The following is a 23,264-nucleotide window of genomic DNA, read 5'->3' as shown; positions in this document are numbered from 1 at the left end:
ACTGTCAAGAGAGGGTTGGTTTTTTTTTTAAAAAAAGGTTTTCGTGCACTGATCAATAAAAGACAGTATCCCACTGATGCTTAGATTATTCTGTGTGGTGCAAAAGCAGTGCCTCTCTCAGAATCAGTGGGCTGCATTGCACTGATTCATTGGTGTGAGAAAAGCGATTTGAGGAATCCTAGCCAGATATCTGGGGACTGAGATGCATTTTGCCAAGCCAGACAATTAGTTTATTTAGGATAGCATTGCCAATGCTGACTAGTTGTAGCTCTCCAAAGTTTCAGAAAGGTTTTTTTCCCAGATCCATCTGGAGATGCCAAAAAATAAAACTAATAGCTTTTAAACATAGCTGCTGCCATCTTTCCTCTCCTAGGTGCTTTCTCACATTTTTAGCCCTGACCAGTGATAGATCAATGTACATGAAATGAACAATAATGCAGTCCCAAGAACCCAGTTTCTGAGCAGTGTCAAATTTCAGAGGCACAGCGCTTTTCCAGTTCTGGTTTATTTTGGCATGTCATTGGATGCTCAGTTGCATTGGGTAATATGTGTATTTATTCACAAATAGGTAGGCAGAGCCCAGATGGAGGTAAAGCAGTGAACACTTCCATAGGTGCTCCAAAGTTCCCTGCTCTACCATCAGATTTATAATAGCCCACTAGTATCTGAAGACTCTTACAGGATCTGTTACTTTGTCTTTTGCTCAGTTCTAACATGTTTTTCTTTGAAAAGCAGTATGGCACATCATTTCCTATAAAGGAAATGGGGAGGAGATGGAAGAAGAAAGAATTCAAGAATGTAGTAATTAGTCATTTCCTTAGCCAGCTACTGAAAGTCAATACAGTTGTTAATTTGTAAGATCAACCCAAGAATATTTTTGTTTTATTTTTTCTTAACAAAAAGAGGCACTACTGAGTATTTTGCTAGTTCTATTTACAGGTCCAAAACTCTAGCCTGATAGGCCTCAGGCAACTACCACTGCAAGGAGACTCATTTCTAAGGTTATAGGATCTTATACCAACTGCAGTCCAGCCAATTTACCAATCCTGCAATAGGCATTCAGCTGAACTACAGCTTGCAGTCCCCCTGGGCTTTAGAGTGATCCCATGGAAATCCAGATAGGAGCTTTAAAAGTAAATCTTCTCATCTGTATGTAAGATAAACTGCACCTCCTGAAATTTCTCCTGCTAACCAACAGTTAAACTTTAATAGTTAAAATCACAGGATATATTCCTCTCATTTACAGAGGTGGGAAGGAAGAATCAACATATTTCATCAAAATTTAATGAGAAAAAGAAAAATATAGATTTAAAAACCAGAAAAGGCAAAAAAAAACAAAAAACAAAAAACAAACAAAAATCTGGCACTAATAGCAAGAATTAGGGCAAAGAAATTCCAGCTAGTAATGTTCTCTTGGGAAGAGAATTTTTTTAATGTTTAAATGAAACACCAATTTCTGTCATTTTAATTAATGAAGCAATTTAAGAAGTATTTATAAACTAATTAAAGTGACTAGGAACCTATTGAATATGTTCATTCGCAAATCAGCCTTTATGGTATACTAGTAGCCAAATTACTGTAGTGGAAAACAATTGAATGCCTACTAGGTGACTTCTAAAGTAATGGGACTTTCAAGGAGTAAAAAACACTAATAAAAAAAAAATCTGTCACTTGGCAGTGCTTTTATCAGGATCAAGACATATATTTTAAAATAAGTGAACAAACTTCCTAGATTTCTAAACCCCTTTATCTGTCCAGGTGCTATACAAAAGAGGAAATAGAAAAAAATATATAAAGAACAAAAATTGGCTTGCTCCTATAGCAGTAAGTCTTGAACCTAAAGATTGGGTCTAGGTTTACACACTGGGCTAACCCATGATTTTTGGTTTAGCTATGGTTTGTTATATAAACTTGCACTAAGCCATAAAACGTGGATTACAAGCCACAGAGGGAGAATTCACCCAATATAATTAGCCAAAATCAAACAAAACATATTATGGCTTTATACAATTTGGGAACATATGCATCTAGATCAGCATCTAGATGGCTGGCTGGGGAATTCTGGGAGTTGAAGTCCACTCATCATAAAGTGGCCAAGTTTGGACAACACTGATCTAGAGCAAACCATATTGGCATCAAGTGTACCTCAATGTCACCATGCAAACAGTACAAACTGTGTAATTTGCATCAGTCCAAACACTGAGTTGCATGATGCTGAAACAAATTATATAGCAATTTGTATGATGGTGTCATGGCACGTATGTTGTCATTTGTCCCCCCCTTGCAGATGACCATGTTTGTGAACCCAGTTGGTTTGAGAACCATTTCTCTATCAGATTCAAGTTGTTTTTTTTAAACAGTTCTGGGATAAAGACAAAATGGTCAATCCCCCCATTGAAAACATTCCGCATTTACTAAGATTCACTTTCAGTCTTCTGAGAAAACACCAATCTCTTGCTGAGCAAAGGCCAGAAAAGAAATTTGGCCATCTTGTAGGAGCTACTAGTTGGGGTTGTTCAGTCAGAAATGGAATGCAGTGCAGTGTGACCAGATATATTCAGATTTAATTCTTACACCACAGTAGATGCATATAGGATCATAGTCTTAAGGTGAAATCTAAACATGTTTACTCAAAAATTGAGAATATTTCCTTGAAATCTGTATACGGTAGGCTTGTAACCTCCTATTCTGCTATCTCAAAAACAGATTTTGTCAGATTTAGTGGACCTGCCACATGCATCAAAACCTTTTTCCTTGTTTAAAGAAATATACATTCAAAACTGTCTAATAAGGCCAGTTCCATTTATATCTAAGTTGTACCTCAGTTACAGTATTTATCACAGCTATAACACTTTAAGTATACAACATGCAGGCCATTCATTTCATTTATTTTACACCAGCAAATCTAGTTAAACAAGAGAACAATTTCCTCAAGGTTGCCCATAGAGGAATATGCCTGGGGTGAAGGGGATTTTTTATCTTAATTCCTCATCTTCTTCCAACTGAGTGCCTATTTTCTAACCCTTGTCAGTTAAGTACTCTTTAAGCATGGTGATAGCTTCAAGGTAGGCACACAATAGGCTTTGCTTTCTCAGATGCCCTATTTCAAACTGGAACTTCCGCACTATAAAAGCACTCCGGGCTCCTTTCGTTTAGCCCCCCTCCCGCCCACTCCCCCTCTGCACCATTTTAAAGCCTTGTCCAATTGTACTGTATTCTGAAAGCCATTCGAAATGGGAGCCGTCTTTTAATCGGAACTGAACGCGCTGCCGCTGTCTGCAAGGAGGAGAACCCGCTCGAGTGCACTCGGAGATCGACTAGACTTCCCTGCCCGGAGCTTAGCGCCTGGTGCGGTTGGCTCTTAGGGCAGTTGCCCTTAACAGGTGGTCAAGGCAGGAGCGATTCAACAGGTGCAGCTTCACTCAGGTTCGGAAGTCATGGGCCAAACTGCACCTGTGGCATTATCAAGCCGAGGCTGAAGCAGCGGGGACTGGGTGGATGAAGGCAACCACGCAGCCATTTAGCAAAGCTAAAGCGTTGCTTTAGGTGTTATTCAACTCGCCTCGAGGGCTAGCAAGCGTATGAGTTCACACTTTGAAGCCGGTTACAGCTGAGAAAGCGGGACTTAACACTTGAGCGACAACGCCTAGGCGACCCGCGACCTCTCACTTGGGGGACCACATGCTTGTAAACCGGCTAAGCGCTGGGTAGACTTAAAGGAAGCCAACCCCACGGAACACCGAGGCGGATCCGGCACCTGGCTTTGTTTAAATGTCTGGCTGCCTCCAGGAAAAGTGTGCCTGGGCTTCCCTTCCTCGTGTCGCTGAGAAAAATAGGAAGCATACGCCACTCGCACATCCTCCGCTTTTGAAGAAGCTCCCTCTTCCCTCTCTCCTCCCCAGTACACGCGCATCCTTCCGTCCGACCCAAGCAAAGCGCAGCCACGGCAGGGGCCGGGGCTTGAATCGTAACGCTCCCGCGCAGCCGGAGCTGCCTGGAGGGAGCTCTGCCGGACTGCCTTCCCGTGAGCGGGCGGCAGGAGGCGCTGGCGGGTCCGCTCTAACGGGCTATGGGCTCCCGGCCGAAATGAGTCCCTCATTCCCGTGGCCGAGGCGCTAAGAAACGGAGGGACGGACGCGCGCTGGCGCTCAGCTCCTCCTTTCGCCGCTGAGCAAAGTAACTCCGATGGAGTAAGAGCAGCCGCGATCGCATAATACGGAGCGCCGGGCTTGAGCTTGCGCCCGGAGGGGGCAGGGAAGAGCACCGCCGCACAGCCAGCGAAGAAGGAAAAACTGTTGCCTCCCCACTTCTTTCTCTCCTTTCCATCCAGGCAACAGGAGGCTCCGGGGAGGCGACAGGTTTCCTCGCGGCGTTGGGCAGAGAGCGCCTGAGCAAAGACTCCTGGTAAAGTTATCCAAACTCGCTATGGCCCCGGAGGCTGGAGCCGTCGGCTTACTGGCGGCGATCGTCTCCTTCGTCGCGCCCTCGGCTGCCTTTCTGGGAGCAGCTCGCGGCCAGTTCTCGGCAGGTAAGGACTTGCTCCATGGCAAGGCGTCCCGTTTCTAGGGGGAAAGGGGACCACCTCCTTCCTCCTCCGCCTCTCTCGGCTTCTCCCGCTCCGGCTTGATGGGTACCCGGGGGACCTTTGGGGTTCGAAGAGCTCCCTCCAGTCGGAGCGGGGGGGGGGAGGCGGTGGAGGTTGTACTGAGGAAGGGTCCCATGGAGAAGTAGGCTTCTTTCCCGGGTGATTCCGCCACATTCCCGAGATTCTGAAAGGAGGGTGCCCAGCAGCCTCCTGATTGCGGTGCTGAGACCCCTTTCCCCAAAGAAGGCTAGCCGTTCGTTCGAGTTTCTCGCTCTCAATTGCTCCGGAGGTTGGAGGAAGCGGAACGCGGCGGTGCCTTCCTTTCAGAATCCCACCTTCGGAACCTTGACGCGTTCGGGAACGAGAAGGGGACCGCTCGAAAGCGTTGTCCTTTCGCTCGCCCTTTCCTCGAAGCCGGGAAATCGCCCTCCCCCCGGCTGGCAGTGGCGACCGCGGGTAGGGGCTCTTTGTGTAAAATCACTTGAGTTTTGCATCTTGGAACGTGGGGGGGGGGGGGGGAGGGGGGAACCATAGAGTTTGAAGGGGCCCTTTAGACCATCGAGTCGAACCCGCTGCTTGGTGCAGGAATCCGCCAGACTTCCAGAGCTGCACATTTTCAGCTTCTCACGCCAATCCTCGACCTCTCGCCTGGTCAGTTGCCCAGATCCTGTTTACATAGCCTTGGCTCGTTACATTGTGGAATGTCTCCTTTGCTTTGTTAGTAGAGACGGGGGTGCATTTGGGGGCCGGGCTGATCTCTGCATGATCGCGGCAGAAAGCGAGGCACCTTAAAAGGGATCTTAAGTTTCCCCGGAAGCTTTCGCTAACTTCTTTGTATCTAAGCTGGAAAGAAGCCGAGGAGGAAAAATTCTGTTGCGCTCCGTTTGGCTTCACTTCGTATAACCGGAGCTTTGAAGGGAGGATAGCGCCGCAGGTCACCGTCTCGGGTTTACCTTTCCCTCCCCCGGTCATTTCAGCAGCCTCTTTCCCTTTCAGGGGAGTCGAGAGCAGCCGTGAAATAGTTAATACTTCGACGCGGTTATCAGGCTTTTCTAAAGCAAACAGGCTGCACCCAACAGCGACGGGCCGATTCCTCTTTTCTTCTGTTGACTTTACTGCTGGGCTAACTTTTGGCCCAAGGGGCTGATCTCGGCGCCAGCGACTTCACGCGGGTGGAATGGCTTTGGACGCGCGGGCTCCCCTGCGCAGACGTTAGGAACTTGGCATGTGTTCTGGTGAGCGAGCGCCTTTCAGCCTCGCCTTTGTTTCTGGAGAAGCCGTGATCGAGCGCCAGGGAGAAAGTCATCTGAAGGTTTTGGGGTGGGGGAGAGGAATGCAAGTTGACAGCTACAGAGCGAAATGCTGAAAGTCCCAACAAACCTGCTTGCCCAGTTCAAGGGACGCGGGTATACATCCCAGATGTAACCATTTCCTTTTGTTTGCAAGGAAAAGCAGCCATTCAGTTGGCAGCAGCCTGCAAACTCACGAAATGACACTTTCGCAGGCTTCCTTCCCAATTTAGATTAATTTTAGAACCTAGTGAGAGTTTTGGATCGCTGGCCCTGCTTATTGTGTTTTGTATATAAGGTCAGAGGAACAGGCTCTCTTAATCCAGGTAAACTGTGTGCAGTCTTTTCTGTAGTGGGATAGAAACTTTGAGATGGCAGGATTCTTACTGCCACTGAAGTCCAGTTGAGTGTATATAATTATGTTGTAAAGAAGCCCTTTCATCCAATAAACATAAGCAACGTTGATAAATTAAATTCTGAAATAAACTTTCTCCCTCCCTTCCAAATTTGGCAAGACTTACACATTGATACAAAGTTTGAAAACTGATAGGTATAGAATTGCCCCAATTGCTGAGACTGAAAAATATTATAAGCTATTATATTTATAACAAACATAAACATTCATGTTTTGTCTATATTCTCAGAACATTCTGATTTTTTTTTAAAAAAGCAAAACTTTTCTTTTTTTAGTGCCAGTAGTTGTGTGCATTTGCCTGTAAGTTACATGGTTTGTGTACAGTACTGGCTATGCTAAATCATCTTGGGTTTTTAATCTATCATTTCAATCAGGCGATCTAAATTTTATTTTTTAGTTATATCCATTTTAATGCTGAAGCGGTTAAATCTGTGGTCTGTCTTTGTAGCTTTTATTTTCAGATTCTGGTGCTGCTCTTCATCTTTCAGGTCTTGTTTCTCACCTACTCTTTCCCCAAGGAAAGTTATGACAACTGCTTATTCTACAAGTACTCTATTCTTTGTAGCTTAGAAGGTAGAATAAATGACCAAAGGTTACATCAGTATCCTGGAATTTTATTAGGTGTGGTGACATGAGGAAAACAGACACACACAGATGAAGGGATTCTTAGAGGGTGATTCACAGACCACCTGCAATAGTACAGGAATCGAATGAACTCCAGCAGTCTCTGAATTGTCCTATTCTTTTTAGAATAGATTACTGGAATAAATTGGAAGGGTTTTCTGGTGTGCTTGACTCTCAGTATTAAACACAGTCTGCCCTTGACTTCAGATATCTGGCAATCAAATTGAAATGCTGTCAGTTGGACATTTATTAATACAGACTTTTAAGTTTGAAGAAAAAGAGTACAATTTTGAGAGTTGCCACAAATTGTAGCAGCATAAGATTAGTTTGTTCTTGAGTTTAGAATATCTGCATAATGTGGCCTGCAGCAACTGTCTGTAATTTTGTACAGTGAATTCTCTTCAACTTTGTTCTACGTGTTATTAAAAAAAGGTTCTAATGTGTGCAACAAAGACACACATTAGAGTGCTGCAAATTAATTCAGGGAAGCACTTCTTTCTGTAATAAATATGGGACAAAAGACAATAAGATAGCTTAACATTTTTTTATTCCAACTTTGTTATTTTATCAATAGTTACCTTGAATACTGTTTTGGATGGAACAGCAATGTATAAATTTACCAGTGTTGTATATGTTTATGCAAATGCGAGTATCATACATTTGTCATAAAGCTTTTACATCATGACTGGGGTCTGTATCTCCCTTCATCTGATTATATGAAGTTCATTGTAATTCTTGTCTAGAACTCTGTGTTTAAAATTATCAGATTCAGTGTAAATGTTGACTGTCTTGATCATCATTTAATTAACATTTTAAATAATGTCAGCAATGACTTCAGTAGCTCAATGATGTGAGCACATTAATTGAAATTGTATTATAGTCTTTAGTTTAATTCTTGAATCATTTGTTGGCATAGAAGCAGCATTCAGAAGTAGCATAAAAACATGGTGCTGCTTTTTAAATTAGACTGTGTAGGATTCTGTATTGGTTCCAGCCCTAAATATAGTTCACAAGGTTCTGTGAAACTGGCCCTTTTCCAAGTGCTTTTCTCCTGTCTTCAGTTTCTCTCTAGTGATGATGTTTAGGGTGAGTTTACAGAAGAAATTAGAAATAGGGCAAGATGAAATGGTACTAGGTAAGGGGAATAGCCCAGAACAGGGACGCTTCTAAGAGGAGAGAGGAAAACTGCAAAAAGGGAAAACACCGGAACATGACTTTTTCATATACATTATTCACCCAACCTTCCATGTACAGCAAAAAGATAGTTAGGATCGATTAATAGGTAGGAATTCCATGTCAGAGTGCTCTTCAAAATTCCAGCTGTTCATTATCCTGCGTTATCCTTTTGTTAACTATAATTTAACATCCAATGACCATTTTGGGAAGGTTGTCTCCATAATCTTTTTGTCTTGGGAGTTATTTTGGGTACACAAAATACTCTATTTTACCTTTTGGTATATAATATTCTGTCTTGAGGATAATATAGGTAAAATGAGTTGTTTTATGAGTTATTCATGGTTTGGGAAAAATAGGGTTCTCACTTTATGCTATTGTTTTCTCTTTCTCTCTCTCCCTCCCTCCCTCTTTTTGTTTCATTGTTAATGGTGTGTCCTAGTTCTAGAATACATTGTATGGGTGGATTTTACATTCATGATTGTATGTTAGATCTATCCTATATGATCTATATATGTATGATCCAAAGCACTATGGGAATTGGAGAAGGCATGAGTTGCTCTTTTTTCAGTGGGTGAAAATAAATGATAATTGCTGCTCTTTCAGGACAAGTATCTCACTTTTATTACATTTTGTCAAACCATTTCACAGAGAAATAGTCTCCCCAGAGTGGGTTCTTAGAATATTTCAAAGTGGAGACAGTGGAGGGAATAATTATACAAAGTCTTTAAATGTCCAGATCATAGCTTTGTCAAAATTAAGAAAATCCGTCTATACTTTTTATTGGAAAGGCACAATTTAATACTACATTTTAATGAAATTGATCAAGATAGCAGAAAACCTGTAAAATAGTTCCCTTAAAAATCTTACTTCTTATCACTTGTGAAAGAACTTACTCCAATGCCAATCTCTTAACAGTGATGTAGGTTTTATTTAATTAATTTGAAACTCAGCCAGACACAAATAGGAATAGTAGACTTAACAAATGAATGTGAAACAAATATAATTTTCTTGGGGAAAGTGAGTTTAAGTAGAAACAATATGATCTAGTTTGGCAAGTTCTGGTACAAGATTTTCTAAACAAATAAAATTTTAAAAATTGAAATATGATTGCTCTTCTTAAAAAAAGGTAAGTTTCTGCCAACTGATTTAGGCACTGGTCAGTCTAACTAGTCTACTCAAATGGTGCTTCTTTAAATGATGAAAGATTCTAACACTTGATAGTGGTAGCACAGGTGATGAACTTGATCTTATCGCTGCGTCATCACCCTTTTAATTCTCTTTTTTTCAGCCTTGTATCTGATATCAGGTCCATTTCATGCAATTGGCAATATGATAACTGCAGATATGCTCATTAACTATCTCAGTTGATTACAAACCCACTTGTGTTCTTTATGAACACAACAGCTTGGCTCCTGAGTAATATAATAGAAGGAAGCTTATGGAATAAGACATGATCCTTTGGGGAGTAAAGGAGAAACTAGGCAAGTCATGTGACCCATAGGATTTATCTAAACCAATCAAAATGGACCATATGAATTGGTTGCAGATAAATGATGGACTATAGTGCACATGCTCTCTCTTTATATATAATTTGATTCACACTTCATGTTAAACCATGGTTTGCATTGAATAAGCTACAGTACATGTGTTATAAACCATAGACAACTGTTTACAAAACATAGTGATTGGGTTCACATAACATGCTAAAGGTAGTCCTCATTTAGCCACTGCAGTTGATTCCAATGAAATGGTCATTAAGTGACATGGTCGCTAAGCGAATCATGTGACTGAGGGAAAGACATGAAGATAGCTGGTTGCTGCCATCTCATTTAGATAAAGTTCTCTTGTGCAGTTATACCAGCGTTACTCTCACTCCGGCATGTGTTGTTGCCAGGCTCAGGAATTTGGGTGTAAGTGTGCACATTGGTCAGAAGATTATTTTTTACAACCTTTATTACTGTCAGTCTTTGGAAAAGACCCTGATGCTGGGAAAGATTGAAGGCAAAAGGAGAAGAGGACGGCAGAGGATGAGATGGTTAGATAGCATCACTGAAGCAATGACCATGAAACTGAGCAAACTCAGGGAGGCAGTGAAGGACAGGAAGGCCTGGCGCAATATGGTTCATGGGGTCACGAAGAGTCGGACACGACTTAACGACTGAACAACAACAACTATCCAAGGCAGTTACCAAACAAGGACTACCTGATGGTAATTGGGACCAGGAACTCTGTCGCTAAGCGACACATCGTATGACCATGCTGACTTATGGCAGTAGTTCCACAAGTCACAGTTGCTGTCATTAGGTGAATCCCACATGGTCGCAGCATCCTACATTCACGTGATTGTCATTTGTGACCCCCTGCTGGCTTCTCCGCTGACTTTGCTTGTTGGAAGCCAGCAGTGAAGGTCACAAATGGTGATCACGTGACTGTGGATATTGCAATGTTGTAATTGTAATTGCAAGCTGGTTGCCAAGTGCCTGAATCACAATCACGTGACCATGGGGACACAGATGGCCGCAACTACAAGGACCAGTTGTAAGTCCCTCTTATTTAGTGCCACATTACTTTTGATGGTTGCTGAATGAGTGGTTGTTGAATGAGGACTACCTGTACTTCAAAAGCAAGCAAACTACATAGTCTCACTGAAGGAGTTAACCTGTCAAGCATTTAATAGCAGCCAAATAAAATAGAATGCCATTTTATATTTTTTGCTTACTGAAAGAAGTGCTTGGCCTCCTGTGCTTAACTAGTTAAAGTTGTGTTACTTGAAGAATCATTAGTATGGTGCCACTGAGTCATACTTTGACATCTGATGACCCTATAGACAAATGCCCTCCAACTTGACCTCTTTCCAGTAATAATCTGTACCTCTTCCAAGAACATTCCACTAATCTTTTTGATCCCCTACATCCAATGTAGTCTTTCCCTTTCTGCTTCTCCAACCTTGTCAAGCCAGAAAGCTTAAGATCTTTGCTCATAAACAGTAAATATAGTTTCTATATTTGATTTTATTGACATTTTTGTTTTATTTTGTGTACTGTGTTATTTTTTCTATTATTTCTTTGAGTTTATTTGAACAGTGGAGTAGAAATTACTAAAATAATATGAATGAAAACTGAGCAGATGCCAAAAAAATAATATTCAAAGAAGGTAACTAGGTGTCTTTGAGTTGAATGCAACTCCTTTTGATTATATGTGCAAATATTCAGCATCTTGATCTGTCTTTGGTAACTTACAGGTCTTCCTTGCATATTCCGGTAATCTTTCCTTCCTTCCTTCCTTCCTTCCTTCCTTCCTTCCTTCCTTCCTTCCTTCCTTCCTTCCTTCCTTCCTTCCTTCCTTCCCTCCCTCCCTCCCTCCCTCCCCTCCCCTCCCCTCCCCTCCCCTCCCCTCCCCTCCCCTCCCCTCCCCTCCCCTCAAGTCAGTCTTGATTCCTGGTGACTGTCTGAATCAGTCCCTACAGTTTTCTTGGCAAGATTTTCAGAAGTGATTTGCCATTGTCTTCTTCTTAGGGCTGAGAGAGAATGACTGGCCCAAAGTTACCTAGGTGGCTTCATGTCTAAGATGGGACTAGAACTCAAAATCTCCCAGTTTCTAGCCTGGTGCCTTACTTACTACACCAAACTGGCTTTACTTTGTTCCTATCCATCTACATAATCTATTGTCTTTCCCTACTTCTGCTTCCCTCAGCCTTGCCAATAAAGTCCATCACATGTCCGAAGTGTGAGTTTCTGCTTGGTGTTCAGTGCTTCAGAGGGATAGCTGTTTTTTTTTTTTTTTAATTCAGTCCAGGATGGACTGATTACCTCTTCTTGCAGTTCAAGGGACTCTTAATAACTGTCTACAAATCCATAATTCAGAAGCATCTTATCTTATTTCTCCTGCTTTTTCTCAGTGTCCACCTTTCAAAGCTATAAATTATTACTGGAAAAAAAACATTGCATTAACTATTCTTATCTTTGTTGTCATAGAAATATCATTTATGATTTTGTCTAAATTTGTCACTGCCTTCCTCCCTAGAATTAATCACTTTATGTCTCCAGTACATTGCCTATCTTTATTCTTGACCTGAAGAAAAGAAAATTATCTGCTACCTTCACTTCTTTGCCATCAACTGTAAGTTCACTAAGCTTGCTGTTTGACATTATCTTTGTTTCCTTAATATTTCTCAATTAGCCAGATCTTTCCTTTTCCCTTGTTACTTTCATAATTAGTTCTTCCAAGACTCATTTGTTTTCACCTAACAAAGTGGTGTTATCTACATATCTCAGACTGTTTGTATTTTGACTTCCAATTTTGATTCTAGGTTATGGGGACAATATTCATCCTTGATTTACTCCATTCTTATTTTGAACCTCTTTGTACCTTCAGATGCCATTTTTATATTATTTCTTTGTTTCATTATAAAGATTTCTTCGAAGGCTAATCAAAAATGTAGGTATACATTACTATGTTTCATATTCTGATATCATATATAAAATCATATAGCTTGCTACAAATGGTAGAACAGAGTTAATCATCTTTACATTCTTTTGTAAGGCTGTGCAAACCCTTTAAAAGAAGGGTGCTTTGGAATGTATGTATAGAGTATTTCTTTTTTGAATAATTAAAGCAGCCATGACTTTTTCCAGGTTTATGCACTTATAGTCCAGTACCTTAGCCACTACATCACAATGACTCTCCCTTCAGCCCAATGTTACATGAAAATATGTGTAAGTGGGAGGGCTGCAACAGGGATTCTTAACCTGGGGTTAAGATTTCAGGGGGTTTGTGAACTTGGATAGAAAAAAATATATACTGTTTTTTCCACTACTTTATTTTATGCATTTAAATACATTTTTCTGAGAAGGGGTTTGTAAGTTTCACCAGACTCTCAAAGAGGTCCATGGCACAAAAAGGTTGAGATTCCCTGGGTTGCAGATATATTAATACATTTTACCTATGTCATCTTAAATATTCTTAGCATAACTCTTTAATTTCACAGGAACTGCTTTACGTTCAATGTCACCAATATCATAATTAAACTAGCTATCAAATACAATCATTTGGAATTTTAAAGTTGGTACCCCAAATAGTCTGGATCTGACATGAAGCAAAACTAGTCATATGCCCACCTGTTGAATACTATAATGCCCTACAGAGACATCTGTTGTAGTGACAAGCATATAGCAAGGTTATACCTGGTTGGAACTTGAATTGGAGACTATGAGGAAATCTCAGGGCTATAGACTATGCTGACTGGGAAGCTGTTGCCAAGAAAATTACATGTAGTTACCAAGGATTCAAGCTCAACACTAGGGAGTTTTTACCTTTATTAAATAGGAAGCTGATAGGACTGGAAGTGGTTTGATTCCAGAAATTTGCTTTGGGGTATGGATGTAGCATTTATTGGCAACTCATTAAAACAGCTGCATCTGTTTCCAGGAGTGTGCAGCTACAGTAGAAAGCTCTTCTAAACAGTTGCTGTGCTATTCTAGAATAAGCTGCAGCTTTCTTAATGAGTCACTGACAGCTGCTGCACTGTGATGTACCTTTTTGAAACTGGATCTGAAGCATCACACAGCCCTTGAAATTGGTACACTACAGGGAAAGAGGAATCAGCCTCCAGCATGATTTTTATTTCTAATAATATCTCTGGGCTCCAAAGACATTTTTAGAGAATTAAAAAAACGTTGAAAAGCTGCCAACCTGCTTAGAAAAAAAGGCAGCAGTAAGTGGGGATGGTATAGAGAGGTTCATTTCATGTTAGTCTTCTAATAAATGAATGTTCTGTGTTACCCTTTTATGAGTAGATAAGCCTCTATCCATGACAGCCATTAGAATATCCATGATACTTTCTTAACCTTTTTGTTGCATTTACCAGTCCAAAATGATGGCTTACTCTTCTCACAGATTCTTACCGGAATTGTAAAACTATTTCTCAGGAGACTTTGTGTGCAAACCGTTAATATCTTCTCAATGTTGAATTACTTAGTTTGCATTGGATAAGCATTTACTAAAACTATTTGCTACACCATTGGTATATTTTATCTGAATGGGTATGCTTGCCATTAAATATTGCTTATTGTCTTATGCTGTGCTTTTTCATTGAGGCAATGGTGGTTACCATGTTAGCCTAATTTTTTTGTATTGGTTTTTTTGCTTCCATTTTTATTATTGTTAGCCTCCCAGAGTTGTGTGCCACAAGATGGACAGCCATATAAATCTAATAAATGAATAAATATGATTAGAGTCTAAATTGAAGATCAAAGGCAGGATTGTGTATGAAACAGAAAATGCATTTTGTTTCCCAAGCAAAACAAAAAAATTGCAACTTGGGAGTTTTGCGGAACTCTTCCAGGCAGACTGCTGCTCAGCACAGCTGAAGCCTGGACTCTTGGTGGTTCTTGGTTTTGGCCAAGACGCAACCTAGAGGGGTCTTACAAGGCTAATAGGGAAAGGTTGGTGCACCTTGCCCTTTCCCCCCTCTTCCTCTGCAGGACCTGTTTGGCAACCTGTTCATTGGTCTTTCCGGCAGCTCGCTTTCCTGACCTCCTCTAATGCTGCACTTAAATCCACAGACATAGGGAGTGGTGGCTACTAAGGGGAAGAAACTAAGAGAAAGGAGGCCTGGCACACTGAAGGAGGAGGGAGTTTTGTAGTCCACATTTGAAGCTAAGGTCATAGTTGGTGGTAGTTGTACAACTGGTCTACCCACCCCCAAACTTCCCAGGGCTTTCCTTTCTCTACTATCTGTTTGCTGCCACTGCTGTCTTTAGTTTTTTCCTATCCCCCTCCCTCCCCTCAAATACTTCTGTCCTGGAGACTTCATCTGCATGCTTTGGTCCAGGTACAGATCACCGGAAACTAGCTTTTCCACTACCTGAATACCTCCCTCGACAAAGGTTGGTATACATCTGGTTTGATAAATCAAGGGTTGGCCTTACGTGCCTGATACACGTCTTTTGGCCCATGTCAAACCATGTACATAGCTTGAGTTGCACTTCATTTGTGTTTGTTATTGTGAAATAAGCATTTTTGCAGCAATAAACAAACTGTTAGAGCTAAGACAAAGTTGTGACTCAGCCATAAATTTTGCTATGGAAACAGCCACTGAAGTATATTTGTTCAGCAATGTGACTTTTTTCTTAAATGAGATATAGCTAGCCTTGTTAAGAAACATGCACCTTGAAGTGTGCTTGCAGATTTTTGAGGAAAAAAAATTATTAGAGTATGCCAGTGGTAGAAGAAAGAGGTAGTATGGGGCATTTTTACGTTCCTTCATAGGAATGTGGGGAAACAAAACAGGAAAAATAATTGGGAAGGGAAGAACCATCATGTATATTGTCTTGACTTCCTTAGAGAAAAAAGCAGAATGTAAACCTTTAAAAAAAAACATTACATGCAAGAGTAAATAAATACATTAAACAAACCATTACTTGTGATAATGTTAGGAATAACAAAATCAGGACCCCTTCATATATTGCATTTTTATATGATCATTGCAGATTTTTTTTTTAAGTGTACACCTAAAACACACTGGCTGACTAGTAGAAATGTCTGATATTATGCGTATTTGATATTATACATAAGGATGTAATAGCATATGTAATATTGGATGCCGCCCCCTTTTTTTTGAGTATGTCTTCAGGGTGAAAATTGTTGCTTGCTACGTATGGCATGAATATTTTCTCCATTTCCTTTGAAGGAAGCAACTTTGGATAAGGAATGTGATCAGCCCTCCTTTACCTATTTTCAGAGATTTCAAACAGGGTTTGGTCACAGAACAGTTATACTGTGGCACATTCATCCTTCAGCCAGATACATGATACCTGGTTTTCCAGTTCCCACAAGAGCACACAAGTCTTCTTTCAGAAGGAATTGTCACTGCTCGTTTTACTTCAGGAGTCTCAGCGCAGGGTCAGTTTCCCACTTCTTCTCAAGGTATCTTGAGTTAAACCCTGAATGAGGTGGCCAGTTTGTTGCCTGATTCTGACAACTATGGATTAAGAAGTTGAGCTTGAGTGATCTAAGTTTAGTTTGGCCAAGATCATCATGACAATGAAAGAACACAGATGTTCTTTGGACATATTTGGGTTGGGAAGGAGAGGTTAGTCCTGATTCTTAAATTGACAGTGTACTTAAAACACTCTGCCTGAGGTTTAAAGGCTATCTGTAAGAGTTGGAGAAATTCCATATATAATTATAAAGACCTTGGCTATACTATAAGGTAAAAGGATAGTTGTTCTCTACAAGTTAATAGTGTCCAGATGCTAACCATAAACATCTCCTTGACTGTTGGATCAGGGAAGCAGCCATCAAATGTGTTAGCTTCATGTTCTAAAAAGATTGTTTCATGGAGTGCACTCAGCAATACCGTAATTGTTTATCTGAGACCGAAAGAGCTCTTGAAAATAAATTGAAGCTAATGTGTGTACCGTATGTAAAATAAATTAATGGGCTCTATGAAGTTTGTGAAGTAGTCTTAAGTGTGAAGGATGTTGGCTTCAGCCCTCGAGGCAGCAGAGCCTGGAAGCAATCAAGAATTCAAGAAAGTACTACAGAACTGCTTGTGTTTAATTAGCTTATGCACTAGAGAGTCCCTGGAGGATACACTAATGCAAGGAAGAAGTTGGTAAATGTTTAGTCATTTCTTCCAGAAGAATGTATTCTGCTTTGCTTTTGAAACTTTATCAGAGGGCTGGTGTGGATTTCATAATTGGCCTCTAATTCATGGGTTTGCCTCATCAATAGCCTCTCTGTGATAAATTAGTACGATAAAGTTTGACAAAATAATACCTGGATCTGCTTTTTTTACCATAAAATCTTTGCAAAATGTTTTGAGATCTTATCAGGCACTTACTGTTTTATTGGTTGAAAATTCAGGTGAGAAGATGGAATGCAGTCCTTTCCATTTCATGGATTTTTCATATGTGTATCACATCCATGGGATTCTGAATATCGCCTGGATTAATAAATCCACATAAAAAGATAAATAAACAAGGAAGCCTCAATTTAACAAAGCTTCTTGTTGTATATGAATCTTAGGTTGAAGGATAATTGTTCCTAAATAATGCACAATTGGAAGCAGGCCTTAAATCAAGCAAGCTTATGTATTCTAGCTTATTGGGAACAATTCAGATGTAATGTAAAACTATGTTCAAATATAGCTTCAGGGATTGTTTTTTGCTCACATATAAGGAGAAGTTGAGCAAACAGGCTGTGAACATAAACACACTGCTTTAAAAGTCTAGATTTATAGTTTGCTATTGCAGTATAGCCACTATTAGTTAACATCTAGAGACTATTTTCCAAAACATTCTCCTGAAGGAGGCTTCAATTAAGGATTTGGAATTAATCTAATACTGTCATGTAGCAGCCCTACATACATCTCCCAGGGAACATTAGTATTGGGTGGGGCTGAGATGGCTGTTCTTCTTTTAGAATAGGCCACAATTTCTTGAGAAGCAAACTTCCTTTCAGTCTTGTAGGGTCATTTGATGCAGTTCTTGATCCACCAGAAGATTATGGTTGGTGAAGCTTTGTAGCCCAGATGGTGGTGGTGTAGGGAAGCTAAGAGGCTGTCTTGTGGCTCTGAATTCCTCTATTCTGTTCAGATAGATTTGGGTCTTGAGACTGAGGTCAGAGAAGGAGAGGATTACTTCCTGGCCCTCATGAAAAACCAAATTCAGTTTAATAGCAGCAACAGCAGCAGCAGCAGCTCAGCTGAAGGTGCAGAGGGATAGTCTGGCTGATAATACATAACTCTTTCTTGGCAGAGACATCTGTTGCTGATACCCATGTGGCCAAAGTTATAACTATCAGTAGTGATACTTTTTATGTCAAGACTAAGGCTAACTCACACAAGGGTTCAAATGGGGCTCTGATTAGGCTTGTAGGGCCCTATGATGAGTACCAGTAGATCGTAAGTGGTTGTAGTATGGAAGTTTCTTTGATGTGATGATAAGCCAAGAGAGATACCACAATCTTCTTGCCTGGCCCCTGGAGCAAATGGGAGGTATAGTTATCATTAAGAAACCTCAACAAGAAAAGATTTGGACTGCCTATGGATACTAAGAAAAGAAGCCTTCAAGTTAGATTAGCACAGTAAACCAAACTTGATCTAATTAATCAAATATAAGGGGTTGTTTTTAATTTATTGGTAACTTGAATGGCTAAATCAATAATTTAACTAGAGTTGTGGGAAACACTTTGTGGTTGAAACATTGAGATATGTTGATAGAACATCTGGTTCTGAGTATTCTGGAAGCAGTCCAATCTTGGAATTGGCCATTCTAAGAACAGACCATAATCAGCACACTTCTGTTCTGAGGCCAGACCAGCTATTATAAAGTTGGAATAGGATATTATGAGGCTGGAATGTTTTGACCTCAAAATCTTTGTACACCTCTAAATTTAGCTACAGCAAAATTAGCACTGGGCCGGAAACAGTACAACAGAATCAGTTCTGAGCCAGAGGCAATTAGTCAGGTTCATACTGGGACATGCTTCGATTAGGAGCTGGTATTGATGGACATTCCACACGTCGATCTAATTTTTGAGTTAGTTCAAAAGCAACATGGAGTGGGAGAACTAAAGTGATCTGGTAGGGGAGATACATTGGCAGGTTTAAAGCCAATTGCAGGAAGGCAATAAGCTAGCCCTATCTTTCCCAATCTGGTACCATTTAGGTATGCTAGGCTTATATCTCCCAGAATTACCAGCTATCATGATTTAGAATTATGGGGCAGTTATAATCCAAGTTATAATCTGGAGAGCTTCAGGATGATGAAAGTAGGACTAAAGTTCATATTGGCAAGGCCTAATCTGAAAGCATTTGTAATTACAGGTAATCTTCATTTAGTAACCTCAATCGGTACCAGCAACTTGGTTGTTAAGTGAAGTGGACACTAAGTGAAAAATTACATCAGTGTGACTGTGTTTACGATTTTACTCCAGCTTTCCTTTGCTTTACAGCATCAGAAGGATAGACTCCAAACAGCCAGGTGGGCCCAAACAGTGGGGAAGGTTTCTGGAATTCAACTCATGAGGAAGCTGGGTAAAAGGGCAAATCTTATGGCCCTTTTTCCCCACTCCCCCACCCTTTGGAATGCTCACCACAGCTGTGGGATAATTAGCAAGAAGACAATTGATTGTATTTACATTCATTGGAGAGGAAGGGATTACAAGAGAGTAAGCAGGCACACAACTGAGAACACACATCAAAGGGATGCACCAGTCCCTGCTGTTTGCCTAGTGAGCTGCTTAGGAGGCAAAGAAAAGCCTTTAGGGTGAAACTGATTAGGGTCTTGTCAATTTCAGCTGCCAGCAGCTGGAGGGTTCTAATCAATTGTCCTAGAGCTGGGAAGAGCTGCACTGCAGAGAAAAACAGCTCAGGAAGAGATAGCTTGTTTAGGCAATCTATCCACCCTATAAGGGGCCGGGGGGAGGGGGGGGGAGAATGGTTCAGGCACAGGACATGTACTAACTGACTGTTAATGGTAAACATGTTACAGAGACTGCAAAGGTCGTAAATGTGGGCATTGGTCACAAAGTTACTTTTTGATCACCATTATAATTGCAAATGGTCACTGTCTGAGATAGTCACTAAATGAGGACTACCTGCAAGCTGAATCAAAGAGAATGGCTGATTGGTTTCCTTCAAGTGGCACCAGAACTCGGAGCATAATTCTCCTGTTTCAAGTTCTGACTAACTTTGACAATGAATCACCCAAGGAAAACATTTGTCTCTTGTGTTTCATACCATGCTATAATCTGGCTACGTAGTATATATTCCTGTCAGATAATGATAAAAGGCCCAGTGAGCATTCCTTTGGTCATTGCACTTGCCTGGAAATGACCATGTGGTAAATGACAGTGCATGGTATATGTTCATTATTTTTAAAAAAATGCATTTTGGCCACCATCTGGAATTTACAGCCAAGAAGGTACATCTTATTCTTTTCCTTTCAGGACTTTTTCCCCAGCACCAACTTTGTTGTAAATGACTGAACTAGAAGATAATTCACAGTAGAAGAAAGTATGTGATAGGAATTTGCTATATTCTTATTTTGTACTCCAGGGCTTATGTTGGTAGTTACTGTGTATTTAAATGTATTTATTATTGTAGTGGGGTTTTTCCCCCCCAGAGGTCTGACCTGTTCTGAATCTTGGAACTTCATTAGACTGTCATTTTTTAATAAAATGGAATATTCAAATAACACGAATCTGTATTAGTAAGTCTCCCACTGAACTGTCTTGGTTGTATTTTCAGTGAAATATTTGCCACTTCTACCTGAGTTTTTACGCCCATCTGTTTCATTTGTCTTCAGTTTCTGACTCAAGCCCTTGTTCATTCCTTCATTCCAAGCACTATTCAGAATCTTGGCTAAAGTTGCAAGAGACGTTCCTAGTTTCTGAATTCTAGAAGATGTTTATATGATTTTTTCTCCTCTTCAGTAATTATTAATCTGGAGGCACAACTAAGAAGAACATAGCTGCTGTATCACTGTGGTTAGCCCACTATAATTTGACAGGAGTCCAAGACTATCATGATATTTTTGTAATTCTAAGTCTTTCCAGAGAAGGTGGCCTAATTATGAATGCTAAAGACCTTGACCCTCCTTAGGTTTTTCTAGATCACCTTAAAAAAACTGGTACTCTATAGGGTAAATGATGCACAACAATAATTGGATTTCCTAGACTGTATCAGATATTAGCATTAGAAACAAGGATCTGTTGATATTGTATCTTATTGGAGAGATTGATTTCTTTTTTATGAGAGAAGATCAACATCACTCCCACCCCTTAAACTATGTTGGTGCTGAACCTAATCATCTTATAGACACATCTGGGAGAGGTTCACAGTTCTTCGTCCAACTGAATTTCAATAAGTCAGTATATAGTATGCTTAAAAAGCTGATATATTTTTTCAAAATGATCAGCCTGGCTTTCATTAGCAGCACCAGCAGGGCAGTCATGGAGATAATCAGGAAAGTAGAAGTGATCACTGCATATGATTGTACATGATGCACTAAAGCCAAAGCCAGGTGCAAACAGCCACAGGCCACCAGTGCAATGCATGCTCGTTACCTGTTCTCATTCTAAGAAAGGGGGGGGCTTCCTGTATTTTGAAATTCTGAATTGCCATCACCAATTGTGTGTTGTCCAATTGTGCTAAACTCATTTTTGTAATATAGGTGAATGAAATGGGGAGCAAAGCATAGGAAGAAGAATGTACAAACTGGGTTTGGGTTTGTTGTGGTTTTGTTAAAAGCAGATGAAAATGTTTGAAGGAAATGAGATGACTTTGCAAAGATACATAGTAGATGTCAGAAAGATGAATTGAAATGTAAATTCAGCATGTCCTCTGGGAATAATGTGAGGAGCAATAGGTTTGAATTATGAAATTGTACATTTGAGTTGAACAAATTAAAAAAATCCAAGATCCAAAATTAAACCAAGAATCTACAAAGAACTGTGGATTTTCCTTTTTTAAAGTTTTTCAAGAGAAGAATGAACCATCATTTTTTGAATACTTTGTCTACTCTTCTTGGGTTAAGAATAGGAATTGGTAGCTAGTTGCATTTATTTAGTAGGAGAAGAAAAGAGATTTCTTTTTTTTTTTTTATATGTATCAGTTCATGTCCCAGGTCAGCTTTTTAGATTGCTGGAGGGTGTACAGCTTTCACAGACAGGTGAAACAATACTTTTCAGTTGATTTTGATTTATTGTCCTTGTTTTATGAATCCTTCTTTGTATTGGGGCAAAACTAGAACAGCAGTTAATCCTATGACATTGAGCTTTGGACTTCTCTTTCCCCTGAATAAGAGAAGAAATTTGAGATTCCTGCTGTGGTAGAGGGCTAAGGCACATGTTAGGTCATTTGATACTCAGTGGAGAGTTGTAAATAATGGAAAAGTCCAATGAGTAAGGACTTGAAGACTGGCTGAACATCTGTAAGAAACTTGGTTGATAAACATTCAACATAATCAAAATGTATGCTAATAATGTGACTGCATTGAATTAATGCTCATGTATAGAGAAGGTAATCAGAACAAGTTATCAGGATAATAGAGAATTTTTCTGCAGGACAAATGCTGTCTGTAATAGTATTTTTTTTTCCTTTTAAAGGTATATAATTGCCATTTTCATCATGATTTGGGAGTCTGATCTTATAGAGGGTTGGTGGGCTTACTGAATAAAATCTTTAATTTAGAACCTGCTGTTTTAGTTGATGTTATAAAACTTGTTGGAAATTTTTAACATTGGCAGGCTTGGACTGGATCTGGACACCCCCCCAGATTCTTAGCTCTGATGCTCCTAAACTTGATTTAGTTAGTTAAAACTATAATGTAGCTGTACATAAACAATTATCTAATGTTTTGGAGCCTATGTCTTCTACCTTCCCTGATTTAGGTATAAAACGTGCTAAGTATTTGAAAATTGCCAGATAAGTACTCAGCAATGTACCCATTAATTACTTGGTGATAAAACCATTTCATTTATCAAGAGTAAAGGAACAGGCAGTGAAGAAATATTCTGTAGGCTAGCACTTAGTAGATTAGCCTTGAAGGCCTTGGAAAATATATTCAGATGCCATGATGTATCTATACCTATAAAGATCATAATAGTGCAAGCAATGGTGTTTCCTTTGGTATTCTATGGAAGTGAAAGTTGAACTTTGAAGAAGCAGGATAGAAAGAGTATTGACACTTGTGGACATTGTTGTTGGAGAAGACTCCTGAGAATACTATGGATGGCCAAATAAACCAACCAATGGATCATTGAACAAATCAACTCAGAGGTCTCATCTGAGGCACAAATGAACAGGCTCAAATGATCATACTTCAGACAAATTATGCAAAGACCTAACACTCTGGGGAAGGCTTTAATGCTGGGAAAGGTGGAAGGAAAGGAAGAAAAGGGCAACCAGCAGCAAGGGAGACTCAATTACAGGGATGATGGGTACACCATTTGAAGGTCTGCAAGACCAGGTTAGGGACAGATATTCTTGGAGAAGATCTATCTATGTGGTTGCTAAGAGTCAACACCAACTTGATGGCACATAACCAATCAACTCCATGTAATTTTAAAACCTAGTGAATTCTGAGTAGATGAACTGGTGTGGATAGTGCCACATCAGAACAGCTGGGGGAAGGGTTCACAAGATGACATGGACTGTATTTCAACA

At 40.2% G+C, this 23,264-nt stretch overlaps 1 protein-coding gene across 7 annotated transcripts in view; it reads left to right on the top strand.

Moving 5' to 3' along the window:
* The first annotated feature begins 4,094 nt into the window (after positions 1-4,094).
* The window catches only part of PTPRK (protein tyrosine phosphatase receptor type K), a 377,364-nt gene continuing 358,194 nt past the window's right edge, over positions 4,095-23,264 (top strand). For 5 of the 7 annotated variants that reach the window (XM_088140673.1, XM_088140663.1, XM_088140667.1 and 2 more), the window contains exon 1: positions 4,095-4,528. In XM_088140673.1, the coding sequence (XP_087996799.1) occupies positions 4,426-4,528 (103 nt within the window). In that variant the 5' untranslated portion in view covers positions 4,095-4,425. Of the gene's footprint in view, positions 4,529-5,638; positions 5,821-23,264 lie in introns of those variants that run through there. The other 2 variants (XM_088140671.1, XM_088140676.1) reach the window with 2 other exon arrangements.

This window comes from Python bivittatus, unplaced genomic scaffold (genome assembly GCF_059951505.1).
Source record: "Python bivittatus isolate LINGU-HERP-01145 unplaced genomic scaffold, Pbiv_v1 ctg000020_np1212, whole genome shotgun sequence".
Classification (NCBI taxonomy): domain Eukaryota; kingdom Metazoa; phylum Chordata; class Lepidosauria; order Squamata; family Pythonidae; genus Python; species Python bivittatus.
This window is presented reverse-complemented; position numbering and strand designations above follow the sequence as displayed.